Source organism: Anser anser, assembly GCF_964211835.1.
Source record: "Anser anser genome assembly, chromosome: 5".
Classification (NCBI taxonomy): domain Eukaryota; kingdom Metazoa; phylum Chordata; class Aves; order Anseriformes; family Anatidae; genus Anser; species Anser anser.
In genome coordinates this window covers 9,378,001-9,404,503 of record NC_139725.1, presented here as the reverse complement: position 1 = coordinate 9,404,503, position 26,503 = coordinate 9,378,001, and the positions used below count along the sequence as shown (strand labels likewise).

The following is a 26,503-nucleotide window of genomic DNA, read 5'->3' as shown; positions in this document are numbered from 1 at the left end:
TGACTCAGGTCTTGGAAAATATCTCAAGATGAAGAATACACAACACTGCTGGGCATCTGTTCCACTATTCCAATGCCCTAAAGTGAGAAAGGTTTTCCTTGTATCGAAGCTACCTCTCATGTTTTAATTTATGTCTGTTGTCTCTTGTCCTCCCAGAACATGCATGGCTTCCCTACTGCTACACTACACATGTACGAAGCAGACATTTTTCTCCAACACTAATACAGTAGTTGGCCTAAAGTGAAATATTTCAAGTGTAAGTACAGGAAAATGTGGGTTTGAGTTTGCAGGTTCTTACAAGTTATTTTTAAAAATGAAACTCTAGTGAAACAATAGAAAAAGTAACAAAAATTACTCTGTTTCCATTTCCATCTGTCATATATGCTTGTCTAGCTTTACATCCCTCTCACTGAGAGAAAAAGAAACGTGAAGAGAATAAAAATTAGAAATTAAATTGAAATATCTCAAAAGTTTAGAATGCCCATTTGAAAAAAAAAATCAACTTCAGAACATTTTTTATATTTTGGTATTTTTCTATCTCAGTATGGCCCAAACTTTCTATTTCTAAAAAATTTATCATGAAGAAAGCAATACAAGTTCTGCATATGTAACATATTTACAAAGTTTTAGTCTTACCTAAGAAATTTCTCGCGTCTGCAGAATTGCCTGAAACTGTTAGAACTCTTGCTGCTTCAGTAGGTCAGAAGTACTAAGAAAAAAGCTCTTGTACAATTTTCCTACCCACTTTTATTCCCAGCAAAGAAAAAGAAAACAAAGAATTTCAGAAAATAAATGAATGGAATATAGGACACTGCGTCAGTGTTGGTTCTGTTAACTATGACAGATATTTGGACAGAATATTTTGCTAATTGAACAGATCTTACATGGAATAATTTCTAGGCAAAGGCTAACATTTTCAAATGTCAGTACCCACAACCAGGCACATCAGAATCCATCTCCAGACACACAATTAAACAAGACATGATTTTCAGCTGTACATATGTATAATTTTCACTTCTCTGTGAAAATATCATGGCTCCCTGACAAGATTATCTTTGTACTATGTTTATACATAGTGATGAGGTCTGAGAGGCTTCAGTTCCTGAAAGGAAGGATTCCAAGAGAGCCCTCCTTCAGATAAATTCCCTGTTTGACCATAGACATTTAATTACTCTTGACTAGGTTTATGCCAATTTATACTCCTCTGTGCTCCAAAAGTGGGAAGACAATAAATAGCTGGGAATTACTGAGAAATAAATATATTAAAGAGATTATCAGAAGGTTAGTTTTTATGTATCGTGGTTAACATATTAGGGAAAGTAGGCTTGGCATATATATAAAAAATCATTTGTTTCAAATCATCTGTCCTCACAAAAAGTGATAAGGAGATAAAAAAGTTTGTTCTTCCTTATTTCTCCTACATAAAGTAGATGTTTTTGCTTTTCTGTTTTGTCTCCGTCTGTGTGGATCCAGGTAGCATTAGAAATATCACTCAAGACAGCTGGCAGCCAATAGTCTTGAACTTCGTATTAAACTGTTTTACCTGTATACAGTAATGTTCTGGACAAGAACATTAAAACACATTTTATCAGACATGCAGAAGTCCCTACTTTTACAAAAGGGAAAGAGAGATATTAACTGTACATCACAAATTTAGAAGTAAGCAGCTGGCTGGCAAATCTTTCGTCTGCTGATTCTTGTCTTGTTAGCTTTTTTGTAAATCTCCCAAGAGTTCCTTTAGCTGTACCATGTGATATTTCACAACTGCTATTTTCTACTCTTGCAGCAAAACCTAGTATTTCATCGTAAACAAATAGTGTTAACACTTGTGATGCTTAATGTTTTGTCAGTTTGCTCAGCAAGTGTGAAGAAAATGCAAACACTTCCAAGCCTTTTTTCATGCTGTCAGACTTCACTAAGTCAAGATCTCCCAAATGGATGCTCTTGTATGCTGCATTTAGATCATTTGCTGAAAAATTAGGAGTTGAAACTCATGTGGTTCTTAAAATGGGCAATATGTGGTTAGTAAAAACCTTTCATTCCACCTGGAATAAGTAAATAATTTTCTTCACAAGAAGCTCATAGGGTATGGATGCATTTTTTTAGTTACAGTAGACTTGTTTCCTAGAACGGCTTGCCTGCCTTACATTTCTGTGAATAGCTTCCTACGTAATCCCATGCATAATTCCTATACACATGCTTTATTTTATACTTCTATATAAAATTTATACTTCTATAAAAAATATACTTCTATATAAAATTCCACATTATACTTGTGCAAGTAAATATACTTTTCAAAACCTTGTTTCTTTTCGCTGATTTATATATTTGACCATTTGATACAACTAGCCTTTTTGTGTGTGTGGTGGTGTGAATAAACTGTATCAAAATGAAATGTTTTACAAAATATGGATTTTTTATTTTTTTTCAGTTGGGTCTGTTCACACACTATTCTTAAAACAAGAAAGAGCTAGCTGTGTCACATAAACTGCTAATAACAGATACATTATCCAACTGTAATAACTTATATTAACTTTTATAAATGTGGGTAACCTCAGGAAAAGTTGACATACACAATTCCAGCTCTGCAGACTGACTCAATTCTAGGTGTTTACATAAAGTTCTTAAAGAAGTAACTCTGCTGCTTACTGTCCCTTTGACTTCAAAAGGTGTTTGAGGTGCATTGAAACTTTGTAAACTTAAAGGTTTAACTTATTTAAGAGGTATTTAATGTCTCTTGACATGGTCTATATTTTCACTGGCCTGTAGCTGCTAACCCAGAAGGTAATGGGTCTCCGTAGATCACATCTGTAAGCCCCATGGAGCTGTCTCCACTGCATCTCAAATGACAAGTGATTGCTTTTAGTGGCTGGATTTGGATGCTTAAAAATAACCGTCTGATACATCTCTTATGTTCTAAATAATCTAAAGCTGTAAACAAGATGTAAAGTACCATATTGCTCTATTTAGTATGTCAGGTCTGAAGGAATGCTCCTTCTTGGAAACGTCCACCTGCTGAGTGGTTTCATAGAGTTCTGGCCTTGGGGTTTTTGTTTGCTTTGTTTGGTTGCTTTTGAACAATTTTCCACCTACTGCACTGGTATAGTCCAGTCAAAAGTATTGTAGATATGGTCTGAACTGTACTTGAAAAAAGCACATATGCAGTCTTCTTCCTTGAACTGCTGATCTGCAAATGTTGTCAACAGTATCCTTCATAACACTATGATAATATTCAAGACAGCCTTATCAGGAGAGCAGCCAATTGCTTTGGCATTATTATATCAGAAACAGAAGATGTAGTTCATTCTTTTTTAACTAGATATTGATTTTCTTACAAATAATTTAAATTTTAAAAAGCTAAAAGGCATTTAAACTGTCTTCTATTTTACCTATAGATTAACATGGTTAAAAATTCAGTTTATACAACGAATTCACAGTACATCACAACTGCTTGAATATTTTATCCTGCAACACATAAAAGTAGTCTGGGATGTGAGCAGTAGAGTGCTGGAGAGGACATCACTCAATGCTCCATTACTGAGCTGTAAGTGGGAGGAGGAAGTGGGGAGTTACATAAATTGTTAGTACCAGTTTGCAACTCAACTTCATTCTCCCTATGCAGAACAGGTGAAAGGTATTAAAAAAGAGAGGTGAAAAAGAAAGATTAGCCATTTAGTCTTACTTAGGATGCAACAGGGCCATGACAAGAAAGGAAGGACCTTCTCTTAGGAACCATCTAATTCCAGATGTAGATTTGTTACCAACATTACTATATTACATGCACGGTACAGATTATTTTAAACAAAGATTTCAATACCACCTTTGTTGTTTTGAACCAAGGAACAACACGCATTTTATCAGATGTGCCCAGTAATCCGAAAACCAGAAATGAAGGTCATCTGGAATTTTAAATCACACTTGAGTGCACCAGCCAGGAATCCCTTCCTGACAAACAAGAACAGCTCTAGTGGAAACACTGTTTAGCCTGGATTTGACTCTTTTTGGGTGTAGCAAAACAAATGTAAGAAAAGGCTGACCTATGAGGTTTAAAGAAAATCTCTCCTCCTAGAGACCTTACTTATAAAATGTTTCTACCACAAATGTTTTATGCATGACTATGTTTTATACATCAATTTATTTCTGATCAAAGAGGTATATTATTTGCACCAGGAGAAATTAACTTCATCAGGCTAAAAACAACATACAAATTCCTGCAGGACAAGGAGAGAAATGGAGAAAACATATCTGAGAAAACTAAGGAATCAATGTTAGCTACAACATCGGACAAAAACAGTTGCAACATCTTCGTTAAAAAACAAAACAAAAAACTATTATTAATTTTGATTTAAAATTCTTAATTTGCTCATACATATCACTTATTTAGGGCCACAATTTTATTACCTGAACTACGTAAAAAAAATAAATTCTTCCAATAACCTCCTTGAGTGAATAATGGCTATCCCAACAGTACAAAAATAAGTGACAATAGAAAATGAGGAAGTGTATAAAAAACAAGGCTCCGAAAGGCGAAGTATGTGAAATAAGCACTAAGTCAATGTGTATGTAGAAGACTTGTGCCAAGTGCTCTATCTTGGTTGAGATCTCAGAACAGTATTGTGACCCAATGATAAATTTCTTTTCCTGAAGGAACTAATTCCAAAGCCAAGAGCGCAGTGCCATACCCGTAACTCACACAAAACCTTTCAAGCAGATACTAGAATAACTTGGTGTGGAGGGGGAAGTACAAAATATCTATAGCAATGTAATTCCAGGCCATTTATCCATTCCGATGGCCACTAAGCTGGAAGCAGACCAACTCCTACTGGGTTTAGTACACAGAGAGCATTCAGCCTCTGAGGCCACCCAAACTTTTCAAACATCTATCTAAGCTTATTAATAGTTAGAAAACATCACAGAACAACAACAACAAAAAGCAATTACACCACACTTCTTATGATTAAAGCACGCCCTTTCCCATTTATAATAAATTGCTACAACAGGAGTTGCCTAGTTGTATCAGACGTTTTGGTTTGTAGAATATTTAAAAAAAGAAAAAGATTAATAGTTTTCCAAGAGAAGTAACAACAACAAAAAATGCTCAAGCAAATTTAATTTCTAGCTTTCTGTTGGATTTTTGGTTTGTATGTTTTTGTTCCATTTCAAAATGATTTTTAAACAGACTTGGACGTCCCTTTACATAACACTGTCAGTTTGAACCAGATTTATTTGTCCAATGAAGTATGTTTTATCAGAACATTCATTACCCTTTTTGAGCATAGTGGAGTCAAGGATCAGAAAGCAATTTTCCTTCTTTCCTGTTCTCAAAAGTATGATTTTTTTTAGTGAGGTTAAGCAGTGCTTTTTCAAATTCCCTGTGCTTGATGTGTCATCTGTCGATGAGTCAAGCCTGTTATGCTGGAACTCTGAATACAAGAATGGTCCCTCACTCTGAAAACTTTTTTAAAAGGAATTCTTTCTTGTTTCTGTAGGGTAATTTGAAATATGCTTTCCTTTTATTTGTAGATGTCATGGCCATACCCATTGATACGAGGTCTTAACTTTGTGCTTAGACTCTTCAAATATTCAGTTCTAGCATGACTGCATTGCCTAACTAGTTCTATTTTCAAAGACTGAAACTACTACATCAACATGAACAGACTGGAATTTCGTTGCATTTTTAGAAACATCTGCTCTACATTTCACTATGTAATATATCTATCTATATATTTACTGTAAAAGAAATTAAGGTGTTACTTTGGTGCCAAAATTTTAAGCATGTACAGGACATTACTATTTTTGACATACTGCAGATGGAGTGTTCTAAAAAGGACAGTTCAGCCTTTGCAGCCACGTGTAATGGATGCATATCCAACCTCTAGATAAAAACAACTCTATGAAGTAAATGTTTAGTCTGCCCTTCTGCTTTTCACTGCATATTACTTCTAGCAGCTGCTTTCTAGTTCACATAAAACTACTGCTGATAATTGAGAGAAGAGCTTTGGTAATAGCATCTAAATCTTCACTCACATTTTTATTACTGATCAGCTTACCCCTTCCTTAATTTAATGGAGTTCATTATGTAAAAAGGGACATAATATTCACAGAAACAGAAGAAAAAAGCAGGAGTATGACACCCCTTTGTGGTGATTACAACCTTTAGCCACAGCATTTGTCCTTTCTAAATGTCCTTACATCCTTTACTACTTAAAACTTAGAAGAACAGCAAAGAAAACTCGAAGACCTAAGGAAAATGTTCAAGCAAGGACATCCATTAGGAAACTTTGGTGGGGGAAGAGGACAGGAGGAGGAGATCTGTCAGTCTCCCAAGGTACCGATTTCATTGTTACAGGTGAGGCAGCAGTGCAAATGAAGTATTTTTATTTTTGCCTGATCCACCTTTTAATTTGTCAAACTCTGCCTTTTCTCAGTGAAGAGTCTTCACAGTACATCATTGTTCTTGGGTGCTCCAGTTGCAAAAGGAAATACTGGTCCCATTCAAACTTCATGCTACTATTTTTAATTACTCTGTTAAACTAGATTGTCACTCAAAAGAATAAATATCCTTTGTCACCATCTGAAAAGTTGAATTGATCCAAGGATATTCCACAATCTCTCTTTCAACCAAAGCTTGATTTCAAAGTTTCAGAATATATATGAAACCACCACATACGGTATTTCACAGTAAGTAGGTAAACAACTCCATGACTGCTGTGCAGAGGAGAATGTCAGAATGAAAGGCTGATCTCTCAGCATGGAGATTCTCCCGTGCTCATTTACTTTCATAGCTACATGTAACAGCCAAATAATAATCCAGCTGTAAACATTTTTTTCCTAAAAGTTCTTCTGCAGTGTTCAGGTTCATATTTGTGTCCGATATGTAGAAAGTAACAGTGAAGGTATGTTTCTGTCAGCACAGGTTACAAGAACCCTTGTAACATGTATCTCTGACCATTTCCATTTACTGTGCTTTGGTTTACATCACGGAGTGGTCTTACTGCTCATGAACTGGATTCTGTCTGGATGAAACCACGAGAAGACACGCTGCAGGAGCTCAAATACTGCACTCCAGCTGCGAAGTGGCAGGCAGGAGCCCATGGGGCTAGGCTGAAGTAAAACCACTACAACACAGGCATAATGGGGCTGCCAGGTCCTTGGCACCAGCTGTTTTACTCTACAGATACACTCTGGTTTATCTACCTGCTAACGTAGATGTAGCTCCACTGCCTGCCAACTGCATGCTAATCACCATGACTAGTATTTCTTGCATATGCTCATTCTTTCTTTTTGTCTGCCTCTCACAAAATCAGGCAGAGTGGCTGCTGCTAAATAGCACAAGGCATTCTCTCTCTTCAGTGCCTCAGCAATCTGTCTCTGTGGTCTTCCAAGCCTTTATGAGCCCAAGGATTTGGAAAATAAAACTCAACTAAACCCAACTAAATCATATTGTACAGAACAAAGCAGAGACAGAACTTTGGCTGGACCTTACAGTTCAGAAATACAATACTGTGCTTATAACTCTGATATGTGAAAAAATAAATGCTCCTCTCAACTGACAATTTTTTTACTCTAGTTTTTCTTTCAATAAATAATACTGAGTTAGTGTAGATGCTTTTTCAGATGGAGAAGAATGAAGCAAAATTAAGTGGTATTGAACATCAAAACGTCACTTTAGCTAAGCAGCAGGATGTTTAGATCCTTGCTGAAAGCTTACCTGAGCTACCGGAAGCTCCTTGACTCTGCAGAATCATGCAATACATTTTAAAGCAGGTAAAATATTAGGCACTTCAGCTGACAGGAATATCCCACCAGCAAAGAGAGAGAATGGGGAGGAAAGTCCTTCCATCATTTCAGGACCTAGAAGGGTCACGCTACAGGCAGATGACAGTGGTACGGATGTTGCTTTATTTAAATTTTCCCTCTACAAAATCTGATTATATATCACTAATGTTTCTGAATATAGCTAGCTTCTCTTCTTCTTTTTAATCAAAACATATATTCAAAAATATTCTGAAAATGCAGTTTTGTGCATGCTTTTGAAAATCATTATGGACAATTATGTGTACAAAATATTTAATTGCATGTACACACAGATAATTTCCACCGTTTGCATGTAAGCGCACATCCTTAAGTGTTTGTGAGAACAATCATAACATTTGGACATAATTTATTAGATGGACAATTACACAAATTCTATATTTGTATTTTAAGTGCGTCCCATATTTTTCCTACATTCTGTGTAATATTTGATCAACCGATTAAGAAACATGAAGATTAAAATTCAGGAGTTTCTGGAAGCATGCCTGTTACACTTAATTAGTGATTGTCGAAGAAAATGATCTGAGAAGCATCATACTGAATAATGGCAAAGATCTACAGCAATAAAATAATCTACAGCAATAAAAATGTTCTGCACAATGTTTAAATTCAATTCACTGTCAATGGTAAACAAACAGGTAAAGCAAAATACAGTATTTTGCATTCTGTCAGGGTTTAATTTTAGAGTTTTATTTACAAACACTACAACTCAATTAAAGAAAAGAATAAGTGTCATAGTAGGAAGGTGTAGTAATGCAGTTTTTTTACAGCCATGCTGTAATGGCTTCAGTGCATATTAAATACTTAAACATGTATACCATACATTAAAAAGCTGACAGAGCAGCAGAGGATTAAAATGCAGCACTCTTGGAATAAAGATTTCAGATACAATACAGAGCATGAAAGCAAGGTAACTGAGTAACCGTGAATCATCCTGCAAAGATGCTGAGAATGTTCAAAGGGTTAAGGATGGCAAATCACATTTTGTTGCTATGTGCAGCAAGGATAAAAATCTCCCGGAACCCCCTTTAATAGGTGAAAGGTGGTCTGAGCCAAAACGCACATACTGACGTCCAACCTTTCCCCAGAGAATCAATGATGTTTTTTTGTGTGTGATCAATGTAATATTCCACAGCTAAATTTAGGGATTCTGCATCCTATGAAAATGGCACCTCTCTATGACTAATTAGCAATAAAAAAATTGTGGTTTTCTACAGGTTTAATTATTTAATCTCCAAGGTTTTGATTAACTTAAATCTTTTTAGTAAGGACAAAAAAGTATATGAAAAAAAAATGCATTTCTAATGTTGTTTATTAAGAAGGGATTCTGTAATTTTCCCTAGTCAGCTTGTAAGATTACACCATCTTTGCTGTTAACTCCCCTAACCCAAGCAACATGCAGTGTGAGACAGACTGCTAAAATCCATTTTACTGTGTCTGTGTATTATTTGACTAAATCATAAACTATGCCTACATAACTTCTTCTTATTTTGCAATATTGAAGCATTTTTAATAATAGATCATAATATTCAGTGTTTGATTTTGATGTGTTAGAAGAAAGCTGAAAAGTTAAAAACAGATGTCTTCAGCCACATTGACAAAAACTGTTTTGGGCATATTTTATAATGCAAACAGATCTTTACACCCAGGTCCACTCTCTTTTCAGAACTGGCACAGCATCTGTGTGTTTACAAGTCACAGTGTCACTTCCACCAAAGTCAGGGAGAGTTTTGTCAGATATCAGTGGGGCCAGATTCTACTTTTAATAATTCATTTGGCACCCAGGCTGAAGTAGCTGCAGTGGGTGGGTATTGTGCAAAGGATGAAATAGGAAATAGACACTTTCACCATAGAAACTTCCATTGTAAACCCTGTTTTCTCCAAGCACTCTGAATATTCTTGCTTACAGGCTATTGCTTTACCCAAAAGCACATAACAGAAATCATTTAGACGAAGACTTAAAGGAAGAAACCATCCCGAATCTCAGGAATAGGAGTTTGATTCTCAGCTGTGCCACCATATGCAACACCCTTATGGCTCAAATTAGAAACATTAACAAGAGAAATTAGCAGACAAAGAGATTTTTGAGATTCTTGCATTTTGTGTTATAGAGAGGAAAATCCGGTGAAAGTCAGCTAATGAAAACATAGTCTGCTCATAGTCTGCTCTCTTCCTCATTTTTCCTCTTAACCTCATATCCCCCATTTGTAAAATGGAAAATGAAGCTACAGTATGAAAATGAAATATTTGATACTGTGTATTGTTCTCAGTAGTGTGACTGTTTAATCTGTTTCTGTAAGATTTACTTTATCTAGCTGAAGTTCATTAGGGATAGACTTCATATAAAATAGGGGTTATTTTGAAATGGGTTTTATATTAAGCATATATTCAAGTGCATTTTTGCAGAAAGCGTATTTGCTATGCTAACAAATAAAACCCATTTTCAAGAACCAAAAGAATTTTCTATGCAGGAAAAAAAAATGACATTTTGTCCAAACACCTGTAGAAGAGTTCTAGCCGTATGGTTTCAGGGTGCCCTTGTGATTCAGGCAGACATTATCTCCCAAGACAGAGAAGTGCCATAGCATAATCATTAAAAATATATTTATCAGCAAAAGTCAGGCTTACTGTTTTCACTATTGGCGATTTAGCAACACATGGACAACTCAGCTAGAATGTCTCATACCCTAAACTAGTTGTTCCAAATAAATGCAAAAATCTGACTAGTGAGTAAAAGAGACTGTATATGGACACCGAGACTCACAGTAAGTATAGCAGCTGTCCACTGATATTTCTATAGTTATTGTGCTACTAATAGTACCTGGTTCAACTACAGTTATGGATCAAGTCCTGATATCACCATCCTACAGCATAATAGATGCACATAGACCTCTCCATCTATCACATGCACTTCTTTACCCACCAAGGTTTTTTAAATGTTTATGTGGTCACAAAAAAATTGGACCTAGTGTTCTCATCAGGTAAACATAAAAACAAACAAACAAACAAACAAACAAACAAAAAACAGAAAACAAGCAATGGCCCCATTTTTCTGACTGAAATGAATACACAAACAATGTCTTCTTAGTCCATTTGGCTCTGCCTCACCAAGAGAAGGCAAGAGACATAGCTGCCAGGCTGACTATAAGCCCATCTAACTACTTCTGAAAAGTGTGAGGGCTTATTTTCACTAGGTTTCTCCAAGGTTCCCTTCATAGACAGTCTCTAGATGCCAACATTTCTCTAGAAATAAAATTGCAGGGCCATTTTATAAGTATATGGCTGCCTGGTGGAAAAACAGCCTTTAACATAATTCCCCTCATACAGATGAATAAAAAAAAAAAAAAAAAAGAATTCTGGTTTGTTCCATGGAGAAAGAATATTCACAGAACTCTCTTCAGCCGCCTTCTCTATAGAGCGTTTTCTGTTAAACATGAAAACAAGCTGTAGCAACTGAAAGGCACGAAAGCCTCACTCCTTAGGGAAGAGAAACACCTGTGAATGCCTCTACTTACAAGGAGTTACTGAGCATTATGAACTCTTGATTATCAGACAGTAAAATAAAAGAACCCATCTTTCATCTCATTTTTTTTTTTTAATCCTGCAAGTTATCTCAGATGGGGATATAGTTGGATACATCAGGTATGTCTAATTGGGAATGCCAGCCGCTCCAATTTTACCTATCCAGTCAATGTGCCAAAAAACCAAATCAACCAACCCAACCAACAACACCAAAAAACTAAAACCTTGCTGGGCCATTAACCCAACTCACAAGCAAGGGAAGTTATCCACTTCTCTGAAAAAGTTAATAAAATGGAAAGAATGAAGGACAGAAGGAAAACTCATTTGGGAGATTGTTGTGGTTTAACCCGGCTGGCAGCTAAACACCACACAGCCGTTCGCTCACCCTCCCCCCTCCCTCTCTGGGATGGGGGGAGAGAAACGGGAAAGTGAAGCCTGTGAGTTGAGATAAAGACGGTTTATTAAGACAGGAAAATAATAATAACAATAATAATAATAATAGTGATAATGGTAATAGTATTAACAATAATAATGTGTAAGAAAACAAGTGATGCACAATGCAATTGCTCACCACCCGCTGACCGATGCCCAGCCTATTCCCGAGCAGCCGGCCCCCCCACCCCGGCCAGCCACCCCTATATATTGTTTAGCATGACGTCAGATGGTATGGAATACCCCTTTGGCCAGTTTGGGTCAGCTGTCCTGGGTCTGTCCCCTCCCAGCTCCTGCTGCACCCCCAGCCTGCTCGCTGGCAGGACAGAGCAAGAAGCCGAAAAGTCCTTGGCCTGGTGTAAACACTGCTCTGCAACAATTAAAACATCAGCATGTTATCAGCGCTCTTCTCATCCTAATCCAAAACATAGCACCCTACCAGCTACTATGAGCTACTTAACTCTGTCCTAACTGGAACCAGGACAGAGATCTTCAGACATTTGAGAAACTAAGTGACAAATTCAGCTATATTCCAACAACCCAAGAAGGATGTGCGTGGCAGGCCTGCCAGAACCTGTATGACTGAAAGACTGGAAGACAGCATATTTGTTTGATAATTTGCTGAAAGTTTCTGTTTGGCTAGTTTCTAGGATTTGTAGCTGTAGTTGGTCAGCTCTCATCTATAATTCTTGATATACACAATAATAAAGACTGAAATAATGAACGCAGGATTAAGCAAAGTACAAATATTGTGTGTGCAGTTTTTTCGTGTGTTTACTCATTTAATGCCCCTGAAGATCCAAATGCTAGCTTATTATTCCCCATTTCAAATCAGTGACATGGAGACAGAAAAAGGTTACTCAAACTATCCAGAACCTGGCTCTGGAACAAATTATTATTACATGCATTCAACATTATAAGAAGAAAATAGTCCAGGCAGCTATATCTATTTATGCTTAACATTTTTGAAAAACTGCTGAATCCAACTGAAGGAACAAGTGACCGCACCAAAGAAGAAGAAAAAAAAAAAATGGCATGACTGTAAGATACTTTTCAGATGATTCTGTAATGTTCCTGACAAAGAATAGGTGGTTTTAGGGTATGCATTAGGTCTGTAGAGTGGGAAAGATTGTTGTCCATTGGAATCCCACTTTACTTGAAACAAGAAGGAAATACATGGGATGAAAATGGAAGAAACTGCAGAAGAGTGGAAAACTGAAGGACAAAGGATCAGGTAACTTCCAAGATCATATACAAAGATCTCATGACAGAGGCAGAAGACTCTCTTTTTGGTCTCCCCTTTCAATGACATGGTTTCACTGAAGAACCAGCAGTATGTCACAAACTGTTCACATAGTATGAAAAAATATTAGTTTTGTCCTTACAGCTCAGCTTTTTTGCCTGTTGCAGTAGTGGGTTCATTGCTCTGTGCTGTGCTTCCACACTGCTAATGGGAAAAATCAGTCATGAAAACAGACCAGCTGCTGGAAGAAAACTAATTGCACTTCCACCCTTTTCATGGGTGATACAATCCACTCTTCCTTTTCCCACATTAGTTTCTCTAAATGCATTCCATTTCCATTTAACAGATTCAATGGAAAACTACATAAGTCTTACATAAACAATACTTTTAAACAGTCACAGACATGTCACATTTGTTTCTCCCTTAAGACAAATTCTTTCCCTGTTGTGCATAGCATTTCTAGAAGATGGACTTCAGACTTGCTTTTAGGATCTCTTAAATTAAACTGACACTTCTGAACATCAGGGATGGTTAGTCATGTGATTAGGAGTAGCCACAAAAATTCCATGGAATGAAGTGTTTCCTGACTCAGAGCTCAACTTAGTATATCCAAGTAGGTGAGCATGCAGCACATCCAGAAATTAATACTGGCTCTACAGTTGTCAGGAGTTTCCTTTCCCAATGTGATTTAGAGCACTCACCAGCACCTCTGATATGCTGGTAATCCGTTTTCAACTCTACCTCAAAATTTCCTTCCCAGAAACAGATTGAGTGGTAGGTGCAGACAATACAGACTGGTGTCATCCTCGTACCCTTCATTCACCTTCAACGGAAGGGATGCTGCTAAACGTTTCTGGCCTTGGAGATGCAATGAATTTGGCCCTGTACCCGTGTCATTCTACTAAAGGTAAAAAGCACTGCTACTGCCCATTTGTGGTTTGCAGTGCTAAGTGCAGTTCCATGTTAACAATGCACGATTACTTGTTCCTGGCTTTATTATCTGTTGGTACTTACAAAATACAGACTGACCAGTGTATCACAGTTCTGCCCTCTAAGGGCATCTGTGACCAGACTGTAAGTAAAGTGAAATGCAAATGGAGAAAAAAAAAGCCATCAGTTTGTGAAAGACTGCTTCTAAATGTCTGTTAGTACTTTTGTCACTGCAGGCAACCAGAGTGTGAAGCAGGTAAGAAGGCAAGCAAGCTCTTGACGTCAGTTATTCCTCATTTGGAATGATTTTAAACAATCTTTGACTTATGTTCATGTGCTGATCATTGATTAAGCCACAGGGATGTTTCCTCCAGTGTTTCTTTGCCCTTATTACTATCAACAATATAGTACTTTTCCAAATCAGCTAGTTTCAGACTGTGTGTATGGCCTATTAATAAATGTACTTTTACATATATATATATATTTTTTTCATTAATATCCATCAGACAGTTTATTCTCTGTCAAGCGCTGGATCTCTGAAACACTCATCATTGTCATCAATAAATTATGTGGATTTCTTAGTTGCATTTCAGTATAGATTTATGCAGAAAAAATAAATCATTCATTCAGCAGAATGATCAACTTCTATATTTCTCCATGTAGTTACATATTAGTCACTTGGCATTTTCAATTAAAATGAATATGTTCACTTAAATAGTAAGGAAAAAAACAATAGCAGGCATACAGAATTATTAGGCAAACAGCTTGCATACTGCTGTAACTAAGAGACTTTTGATATTATGAGAAACCACCAATGTCTGCTTTCATTCATATGACATACACACCGATTTTAGATAGAATTTTCTTTCACTGTCATATATTAAAAGCAAAGGAGGGCTCAAACTCAGAGATTAATAACCTGTGGGTTATTATTTCAGCTGTTTTCAGTAAATATTGCATGTGTGCCTGGATTTCATGTTTCATCATAGTATGAGGAGTAATTCGTGAGCTATCAGCTGCATCAATTGAGAGTGGAACAGTGCAGAGCACTGCACAACGACAAGCTAGCAGACTAGTAGTTACATGTTTCTATAGTCAAGTCATACAGTAAAATGATTAGCCTGCTGTTAGCTAGAACTGACCCTCTCGGCAGGACATGAAGCACAGCAATGTTGATATTCAGTCGTTTTCTCCTTTTGTTCTTTGTTTCTCAGCCACGTTCTCAGCTGTGATAAGAAGGAAACCCTTAAAGCTTCTGCACACATCTTTTTCAGTCTAAAAGGTGTTGAAGTGTTGAGTAACTACTACTAGGATGGTTCGGGAAGCTTTGTCATGTGATATAATGTGTGTAAATTCCAGCCAACCAAATAAAAACAGGATCAAAGTCTAAGCTGACTTATTGAGCCAACACATCTGAGGAGGTATTCTGACACATGGATCTTTATTTATTTTTAACTCAGTGAACCTACAAATACCAGTGGCTACCTAACAAGCACATTAGCAAGAGGTGTTCCTGAAAAAACTTGTGAGAGGATTACAGCCCTGTTCAATGTCATGTAAATTCAAATTCAACAGCATTGGGCATGTAGGCACCTGAATGCTGTTCTCTCCCTACCCTGCTGCCCAATGCATTCTCCAAAAATACTATCATATGTACAGCCAAGAAAATAGTCACATTAAATTCAATGAAAGCATCAACAGAGGTTAAAAGAGAAACACTATTAACATGCAGTGCTACTCCTACACCAACAGCTGGTAAGCCCTCAGAAAAGCATAAACAAACTAATTAGACACAGAAAAATCTTCAGTATAATGATGTCCATCCACGCATTGTACCATCCTCTTTGATAAGCAAGGGGAAAAGTGAATCAACACAATTTCACTTGCAGTGATATGACCTCTGCACCTATGACCTTTATCTAAGCAGTAAGGGTACCTTTACGTATCATTGTGCTGATTTACACAAGCGTGCCCAGCTACCCCATTAGCTGGATATAAATTCCATCAATTTCTCTGTAAACCCTTTTCAAGGAAACTTTTTTTTTTTTTTTTTTGCATTCATAAGAACTGCTGCAGTCTAAAAATTCCCAAAGGAATGTGTGGGAGCTTGTGTTACCTCTGTAATAACTGTGATTGTGAAGTTTTCAATACCTATAATGGAATAGCAAAGACAAGTCATTGTACAAAGTGAGAGCATCTATTAAAATTTAATTACAGTATTTCTGTTTCCAAAAACCTGCAATGCTGTGTATATTTCCTGGCATGCGTGCAAGACTACTACCACACTTTCAACTAGAAGAGTAAAAATTTTTGCTTAAAAATGTAACGTAGCAGACTGGGGAAGATGAAGGTAAAAAGGGGAAAGAATTCTACACGTTCTAGAAGATGGCTGTCGCAAGATAGCCAACTTTGTCAGCAACTGTGCATATGTGTCTGAACCTGTGTCTACTACAGGTAGTAGATTTAAGTCTGTTCAGATTGTGGTTAATTTCTTCCACCTGTTTCTTCCTTTCCATTTCAATGATCATACCACAACACAGGTACAGCCCAAAGTTGGGAGTTTCATCAGATTTGCTGCTATGTAAGGCTTATCACCCAATGATTTTATTCCTTCCCAAGTACCGCATATTTGCTTTTCAGCTCACAGGTACATGCATGAATTGCACACATTTACTTACATAAGATTTGGTTTTCAAAATAAGACACAATACCAAAACAGCCATGAAGCATGCCTGCTGTCTTCAGTAAAGGCAGAACCAGAACCTAAATGCTGCAGATTTGATCCTATGCTGTTGTATAGTGATTTAGCTCAGTTATAATTACCTTCTTAGCTGTGGTTTTAGTTTAGGGCAGGATGTCCTTTGAAATAGATTTTAATGGCATAAGAGGTATAGATAGTAGTATCAAGAACAGTTTTCCAAAATTTGCAGAAGTGAAGTAAATGAAGAAAGTGAATCTAAAGCAAACACGAAATAGACTTGAGTGAATTTAGTTGATGAAATAGTCAAGATTGTCTCCCAACCACAGGTTCTCCTAAACTTAGAGACCCACAAGGTCATATTTTATTTTCTTTTTGTTCATTTAAGTATCTTGTCTATTCTCAGTAATGTATACAAACAACTTAATAATGACCTGCAAATTTTCCATTGACTTTGGGACTTTTGCCACAATGCTAAAACTTACCTTAAGTGTTCTGCAGTCACTTACTGCTCAATGACATTAAAACAAATGAAGGATTTTAAATTTCACAACACTTCATGAAGACATGATTTCAAAAAAGAACTATGAAAGCTTTGACGGATTACAGCAAATAATACCACAGGCAGGGGCTCTTTTCTGTACTCATTGTTAATGTTTACAAAAAGTGGAAGGAAAAGAGGTATGCCAGCCTTAATAATCTGCCTGCCATCAATAGGATAAATATATTCCTCTAGCAGAGGAACAGTACTGGCTTGCATGAAACACTGGACCACTCTCTACTCCTGAGGTATTAGGATGTGTAGGATGTATTAGGATGTGTATTCTACCTTTTACTAGCAATAGTTGGAACATTCCCTTCATTTTAAAAGGAAAAAAAAAAGTCTTAGGCACCCACTACTATAATCTTTACATTTTAGTAACCTGCCAGCTTCTTCCTTTGTTTAAAGTAAGGTCTGGTTGTACACGGGATTTTAGGTCTCAGTTTGTATTTATCATCTGAAACAGTATTCTTCTACAGATTTTTCAAGGAAAGCTCAGAAAACGCTATTTTGTAAGAATGCAACTGAAGATGTATGTATTTATTTATTTATTTTTAACTGCTAGGAGAACAATATTTTAAAACAAAGGCAATGACAAGCAGGACTTGAAAAGAGTTAAGTCAAATTCTATTTAACATCTTAATTTATATATTTGCAATTGTATTTCCATTAGTCAGAATTGTAAAATTTGCCCTGTGAGTTCCATCATTTAATATTTATCACTCAGTACTTCACTTTCATATTAAATATTTCCCCTAATACATAATTCCCGCAGGAATGTTATAGGATTATTTGAAAAAAGCCTCCACCCCCAAGTTTCTAAACAGGTAATGATGCTGCTAGTATTTGGATGATCTCCAGGAAAAGGAGTAGACTAACAACATATATGCTGGATGAGAAAGGATTATAGGCAAAAAGATACTTCAAAAAGATATACGTGCAATACATGTATAAAAAGATATACATGCAATACACGTTTTTACTGTTGTTCTTGTTGCTTCTTGCTGCCCACTAATGAACAGGTGATGCTCTTCACCTTCATAGATCCTACGTCATAACAGAGCTGTGCAATGAATATATTAATCGCAGCAACATGCCATGTTAACAAAAGACTTTATCCATACCCTACTTGTACTGTTACTCAGGGATTTAGCATGCCAGTGAATCTGTAGATTTAATTTACTGCAGATTTCTTCTCTTGTAAAAAGAGAGCATCAGATGTTTTCCTCATCCCAGTATGTTACTCTTGTTCTGGTAGCTCATGCGAGAACGTTCTATACACATAATATATAAGCAGTTGCTTATGTCTATAGAGATCACATAACAAAACAATTTAAAAAATCCAAATTCAGATACTGCTAAAATACTGCAGTTTGGGGTAAATGAATGATTCTCTCTCCCTTTTCCATTTCCTGCTCTCAACGAATCAGCTTGCAATGCATGGCATTTACACTGTTCCACCTGCCTATGGAGCAGGAGGCCAGGGAGCTGGAGCCTAACCCATAGTGAGGATGCCTAGGAAGCTGAGATGCCTTAAAAGACAGCTCGGGGTGATGGAGAGAGGTCCACAGACTGGGCACAAAGTAGCTATCATATCCCCCCCATGGTCTGTGGTCAAGTTCATAGAGATTTGTGTTCTGCCCCCATAATCCTTTCACCTAGATAGGAGCAGAGACTCAGAAATCAGCACATTAACTTTTACCGTAAAGATTTCACTCATCAATAGAAAATGTAAATTTCCAGATGTACATCATACATGACTGCGATCATGTAGCCACAGAAGTATATCAGGGCAACAATAGAATAAATTACAATTCTTCAATTTTGAGTTTGTTGCCTCAAAACTTAATTCTATGGCCTATAATATGCACAAGGCAATTAACATATGCTATATTGCATTGTACACCCAATTTGCTCCTCCTAACAGGCAAGTAGGTACTCATATGTACTTTACTATGTGACATATATCTAAATTTTGGGTCATATTTTGCTGAAGATTTTAAGGTGGTTTTGTTTGTCCAGCAAAGTGAATGTATCATATAAAACACTGCTAACTCTTTATTCTCATACTCCTAAATAAATTTTACATACTTAGCTTCAGCATCCCTTGTTTGTCAGTGGAACTTACTAAAAACCCCACAGCGTAGTACCCAAAACTGAAGAGGCTAAATCTCAATTTAAACAACATAAAAGGAGACGAAAGAAAGACTGGGAAAGTTTAAGCCAATGAGAGTGTGAGTCATTATTATATAACAAGCAAGTTGGGTAGGTTCTGATATTTTAAGCTGAAGAAGAGATAGGTTGAGAGGGGAAGAGAGCACAGAAGTGGGAGTCAACAGGGGAACTGAGGTAAAGTAAGTGGGTATTTAAAAGTTAAGGATCACTAATAGAAACTTACATGTTCTCTTAAATCTTGTTTTCCTACAATTTTTAAATCTCAGGTAGAGCTCTTAAAAATGTTAATTCTGTTTTCATCCTAATGGAATAAGTATCCATTTAAATCATATCGGTGTAATTAATTTTCACTAGGTAGTTATTAGGCAACTTGTAGGTAACTTTGACAAACTTTTTCCATTCATAGAAGACACAGCTGGGTAGAAATTAGTCTCTAAAAATACTTTCACACAACCTGCTTGTTTTCTAGTCACTGTCTTCTTATGTTATGCTCATTCCATCTGTCAATAGATATGAGTCACACATTCGACCTTTCAGTTTCACTTGCGCACATAAAATTTCTTCCAATTTCCTGTGAAACAAACACTTTTAACTCTTTAGGGGCTTGCAGTTTGCTCAGATCACATGCTAGAATGGCTAAGGTAGAAGCAAGCTCTTGTTACCTTCTGCTGATATTCTGAGCTTTCCAGCCTCCATTCTCTTCAAAGCAGACTCTCTTCATCTTGCTGACCACCCTCCTTGCCCACCTTACTGCCAACTTTTCACTGAAAAACTATCAAATGTGTTGAAGTCTGGTTTAAAAAAGACAGCCTAACTATATTTTCAAAGAAAGCTAAATAGCAGAAAAGCAGATACAAGTCACTGCTGACATTACCAGACACGACCAGCAGATTCATTGAGGGAATGCTATCATTTTACCATTTTTAAATCTGCAGCAGGCAACATTTGGTTCAAAGCTAACTTAAAAATAAAGACTCATGCTTGCCCAAATGCTACCCACTGACATAAATCATGATGCCTTTACCAACAGATCCTATTTTTTTCCTCCCCAAACACAATAAACGCCTCCAGTATGAGCAAAGGAGGAACGTGGCCCCAAAGAACACATTGAAATGTGAAAGAGCATTATTCTGGGGTTTGGGAGTACATTGCCTTACTCTTCTTTCAGGCATAGTACATAATTAAAGTTCCCTGAAAGATTAAGTTCAAAGACAAGGGGAGAAATTGTATCAGTTTTTATAAGAACCACAAAGCTGGTCTACTGAAAAGGAGACCAAATACTGCCCAGTGCCCTGGGTAAAGAAGGACAGACACTCAACACGTCCAGTTTTTTGGCAGACCTCATCTGTGTCATCTGTGAGCTCATTTAACACACTGTTGGTTAAACAGCAGCTTAGCAGTGAGGTGCTTTAACAGAACAGTAGTCTCAGTCTGTTTCAGTTCAGCATGAGAATGGCATACAAGGCAAGGGTCTGCAGATTGGCCTTGTTCTCTTCCAAATACACCAGACCTAGACCACCTGTAATATTGTCCCATCAAAACAATTTAACTATCTAAGCAATGCATCTTTACCAGTAGTGATTGAGATTTCTCCATCCATAGCAACAAATGGTCACTTTTAATGGACAAAAGATGGCAGGCCTGAAGTTCAAAGGATCCCCTTTGGCTAAAATGACACTGGTACTGCTCAGGTTCCTACACCTGTGCACTAACAAGACATCTCTTATCACTATGATGTAAGTGAGAGTAGTGCTTTAGATACCAGTGTAAAATGTAGAAGCACAGAAAAACTGCTATCAAGGTATACATGAACACTGAATATTTTACCTTTGGTCTTTATTATGTTAGTATTGAAGTAATAAAACAAAATGCATGATCTGTTGATGTAACAGTGTTAAATTCTACCCAAGCAAGCATCAGAGTGAAACTGGAACATCTCCCTTTCATTTTGAGAGGCTTGCACATCTTAGTGAAAGCAGAATGTAGCACTCATTAACCTAAAGATGCATCTGTTTTTCCTTGTAGTTTCTGGACATATACATTGGCATTATCATCCCATTTGTGCACAAATGACAAAGACTGGTCAAATAAATGAAGATGATGACATTGTAGTTACACACGTGGTCTTTGTGTTAAAATTCATCTTTCTTATAGAAAACAATACATAAGAAACCAAGATATAAGATTTTTCTTATAGAAAAATCAAGGGGTTAATTTTACTTTACCTATCCTCTCTGCCAACTAAAGCAAAAACAACTAAAGAAGAATGAACTTGCTAGTGGTATTGAGATCGCTGGTAAACAGCGGCTTGTACATTGGTTCCTGAGCTAAAGGGAGAAAAAAAAATCACATATGGAGAAGACCAAAAGCCAAGCCTAAAATTACGCAATAGGCAGCATTAATCAATGGGGGCTTTTTGTTTATTTTATAAAATGTAGGTTGCTTTGGTCTTTACATTTTGAAGTGTCATAAAAAACAAGCTGCATTTATCTGCTGATATTTTGGTCATTAGGTGCCTGTAAGCTAAATGAAAATTATAATTCTTCAGGTTATTCATATTTATTAGTTCAGATAAACACTTGCCATTAGCACACTACTGATAGTAACACCTATAGTAACTAAAAAAAAAAGAAAGAAAAACAAACGAAAGCTGTTAAGTGATGGCTTTGATTTAGCAGGCAGCTTTTCTGTGTCAAACTTAGTCTTGCAAAAACATTATGATACATGGTCCATTTACAGATCTATGATACTGTCTACTATTGCTTTTTTAGGTTTTCAAATCTCTCAGCATTTTTTCCTCAACTTCCAAAAGCTTAAACGTCCATTATTGCTCAAACCTCCTCCCACTGAAGTCAATTGAGTTTAGAATGACTGTCAGAACACATGTATGATGACACAGCAACCTAGCCACAATGTTCTCAACTCAGCGCATGTTTGTTTCTATACAAATAACCTGATCTTATTTTTGGCAAGACCACATTTTTATTCCTTAAATCAGGCAGAGAAAGGAAGAACAGAAGGATTTAAATACATTCATAGTATAGATTATTTGAATTAACTTTTCTTTAAATGTTTCAGAGGAAATTATCATTAGTCAAATTTACCATGTGTTAAGTATGAAACTGTGACTTAAAATATAGACCGTTTTAATGCCAACTTAAAATATAACAAAATACTTTCCATGTTTCCAACTTGACCCCAAATCAGTTGAAGTCAGTGGCCTTTAGATTAAAATCAACTAAGAGTAAGTGTTTAGGGATCCTATTTAAGGGTCCGTTTGAATAGTTACTAGCAAAACCCAAGAAGAAAAATAAAAGTAGGGTGAATGAAAGAACGATAGTCTGCACTAAATTTCTCTTAAACTTTCACAAAAAGGCAGGTAGTACATATATTGGTTGCAGTGACATTAAGAATGAGAAGTATTTTTAATCTTCATTACCAGATTTGCATTTGTGTCAGGTGACTTGTCACATATGATTTTACATCAAATCTGTAGAGGTCAATTGAATACTGTCTTCTTTTATTTTTATTTGATAATTCACAACTAAGGAAGGTAACACATTTGGATTGCCTCAAATAAGAACTTCAATGTTAATAACACAAGACAAACTCCACAACTGGGAGTTAGAAACCTATTTTGCTATTAAAAGAAGCAGCATCCTATATTATTTTTCATGAAGTTTCTAAAAGGTTGAAGTTCAAAACCAATACAAAAACCCTACAGGATTATGTGTTTATTTTTTTCCTGATAGTTTTGGACTAGTTTTATCTGTTAAGTAACTATCAATAATTATCCAAGAGTTGTTTTGTTTTTTTTTTCCAGCTGTATTTTCCAACTGCAAGATACTAGGGTATTTATTAATTGATTGAAAACAGGCAAGAAAGAACTTGATTGAGGTACCCAGACAGAAACAAATTTCACACGTTTCTTTCTGCAGGTTGTTCTGGAACCTTCACTTTAACCAAGTGATGTGGAATGGGAATAGACTGCTTATGATTTAGCATACCAATATGCCCAGACACCTTCATCTATATGCTGGCAGAGTTTTACAGCTAGAAGCTGCATTAAAATTGATGAAAGACAACATAACTTCTGTCGGATGATTCTATGCATCTTTGAGTTGACAAAACAATGCAGCAATCCCAATCTTTGTTCATAAGAAAGCCTCCCAAACATTTTCCTTATTTTATTTAACAAGATGTCTTTGCTCTAAACAACTTGATTTCCTGTTTTCATGTTGTTTCATTATTTACAATTTTAGTTCTTTACACTGCAACCATAGACCTAGTGATTAAGTCACCATTAATAATAGGTTAATGACACACAATTATGTGCTAAAGTAAAAGGTCGTAGAAGAAGTTTTAATCCTTCATGTTGAATGATTTTGAAGTCCCAGAACCAGTGGTGAAAAGTATACACTAAAATAAGCAAGTACCTGTAGCGACTGATTATTACATATACAAGACAATGTAAGATTTGCATGATTGCTATGTGTACAGGTGCACTGCAGAGTAGGAGGGTGATATGCACAATTCCATGGGAGGCTAGAAAGATTTTGGTTTGGGTTGAGGGTGTAGGGGTTGGTGGTGTCACAGTTATAACTGTGCTGGATGTTTCATTACGCAGCAAAGACAGTTGTTTTGTTAGTGCTAATTAAGCTTTGGCAAACACTTTTGTTGAGGAAGTAGGACAAAATTTGGATGAGGGCATGCGGTGGTTTTACTCAGGTGGGCGGCCGAGCTCCACCACAACTGCTCTCTCACTCCCCCTCCTCAAAGGGAAAGGGGGAGAAAAATACAATGAAAAGGGCTCAAGGGTTGAGATAAGGACGGGGAGATCACTCAACAATTAACGTGATGGGCAAAACAGACTCAGAGTAGAAAGATAGTAACATTTATTGCCTATTACTAACAAGCTAGAGAAGTGAGAAACAAAGGAAAGAAACCCAAAACGCCTTCCCCCCATCCACCCTCTTCCACCTCCTCCCCCTGAGCAGTGCAAGGGAACGGGCAGATGGGGGTTGTGGTCAGTCCATAGCACTTCATCTCCGCCACTCCTTCTTGGTCACCCTCGTCCCCTGTGCTGTGGGGTCCCTCCCACGGGATGCCGTCCTTGATGAACTGATCCGGCGTGGGCTGCCCACAGGCAGCAGCTCTTCAAGAACTGCTCCAGATACAGGTCTGTACCACGGGGTCCATCCCCCACGGGCAGCTGCTCCTGCCAGGTCACCTGTTTCTGCGTGGTCTCCTTTCCACAGGCTACAGGTCCGGCCCCGAATCTGCTCTGGTAGGGGTCCTCCACAGGCCGCAGCCTCCATCAGTGCAGGTCCACCTGCTCCGCCGTGGTCTCCTCCACAGGCTGTAGTGTGGAACCCTGCTCTACCGTGGTACTCCTTGGGCTGCAGGGGGGCAGCCTGCTTCACCATGGTCCTCAGCACAGGCCGCTGGGGACTTCTGCTCCAGCGCCTGGAGCACCTCTTCCTCTCCTTTCTTCGCTGACCTTGGCGCCTGCAAGGCTGTTTGTCACTCCTCTCTCTCTCTCCCAGCTGCTGTTTAGCAGCATTGGTTTTTTTGTATGTCTCTCTTTTTTTTTTTTCCCCTTTCTTAAATATGCTCTCACAGAGGCATAAACAACATTGCTTATTGGCTTGGCTCTGGTCAGCAGCAGGGCCCTTACCTAACATGGAGCAGCTTCTAGATTCTTCTCACAGAAGCCACTCCTATGGCCCCCTGCTACCAAAACCTTGCCACGTAAATCCACTACAGGGTAAAAAGAAGAATCTTATTGTTTGACTCCAAGTAGAAGCAGAAACTTCCAAGTTCTGAACTTCTGGGATTCCAACACAGGAGCTCAATGACTGATCAAGCAAAGATTGAGAACCCCCCAGCTTTTCAAGGAGACTTATAGGTATTTGCAGCACCTTGCAGGACTGGGTCCTTTTAACATTGGCATATTACTACTTTAAAAGCGTTTTAAATAACTGCCTTCTTTTATATAGCTGTACCACCACATAATATTCACCTGTCTGCGGGGGTCACATTCTGGAATTTAAGGTTGTATATGCAAAGTACACCAAGTAATTGTTATTAATGACTATAGATTTATTTCTGTTCATTCTTCAAACACTTGTAAACAAATGAAAGAACCATCATCCTTCCAGCAAACACATTCCTGCCACAACTATTTGATTTCATTAATGACAGCCCTCCCAGCAACAGCACTGAAAGCTGTACCCTCTTACTGTCACGTGGGCTTGTATCAAAGATAGACTGCTAGCACAGGTAATGTCTGATTTTCACCTAAACATGAATTCAGGTGATGCCTGTTCTATTCTCAGTTCTCTGAGTTACGACCTAGAAAAAAGATGAAAGGCAAACAAGATAAAAGAGACTGCTTGTCTCTTTGTTGACAGAAAAATCGGCAAGCTGCAAGGCTGCTTAAGGATCAGGGAAAAATTGGCAACTGTCCATTGCCAAAGGAAGAGGAGGGAAAGAAAAAAGGGGGGGGGGGGGGGGCGCTGAAGGGAGGAAGGCAGGGTGCAGGGGAGAAGGTGTTTCCTAGACTGGCTGATTTAGAGCTGAGAGGGAAACAGAACAAGCAACTGTAAAATACAAACACTACTGACTTTGTTCTGGACTTGTAAGAGATAAAAACAGAAATACAGTGAATCATTTGAGGGCAGACAAGGGAGATGCAAGTATGCAGAGATTTGTGTATTTGGACCAACTTTTTTCTTGGATAGCATTTTAGAGCACTGAAGATGGACCCTTCCTCAGAAGCCCAAGAGTCTCAACACCTTATAATGCAGCAAAAGAAATAACAGCAGAAAGATAGTAAGGTTGGGTTCTTTGCTGGGCACCACCACTGAAGCAGATTTAAAAAGAAAAAAAAGTCTTCCCCCCTCCCCCCCCCCACCAGCCCCCTTCTCAAAGCACAGATCTCCCTCCCCATTTTGACAGTGACCTTTAGGCGGGAAAGAAAAGCTCAATACACATGCATGTATTTGACCAAATCCCACTCTCTGGTTAAGGTATCCACTTACAGAATTCAATGAGCTTTTCAACAGTTATCCTTTTGCAAGTTTCCCCACAAATCTCCATTTCTCTTCATTACACTCTTTCCAACATCCATTATCTTTCTTCAGCC

General features: G+C 37.5%; 2 protein-coding genes across 23 annotated transcripts in view; one reads left to right on the top strand and one right to left on the bottom strand.

The window, feature by feature from the left end:
- Positions 1–25,683, top strand: part of LOC310900663 (uncharacterized protein) — a 252,722-nt gene extending 227,039 nt beyond the window's left edge. Inside the window, exon 4 of the mRNA XM_083838955.1 lies at positions 157–25,683. Within this exon, the coding sequence (XP_083695081.1) occupies positions 157–244 (88 nt within the window). The 3' untranslated portion in view covers positions 245–25,683. The remainder of the gene's footprint in view (positions 1–156) is intronic.
- Positions 1–26,503, bottom strand: part of LOC310900658 (uncharacterized protein) — a 255,378-nt gene that overhangs the window by 44,671 nt on the left and 184,204 nt on the right. The gene's annotated exons all lie outside the window — the stretch shown is intronic.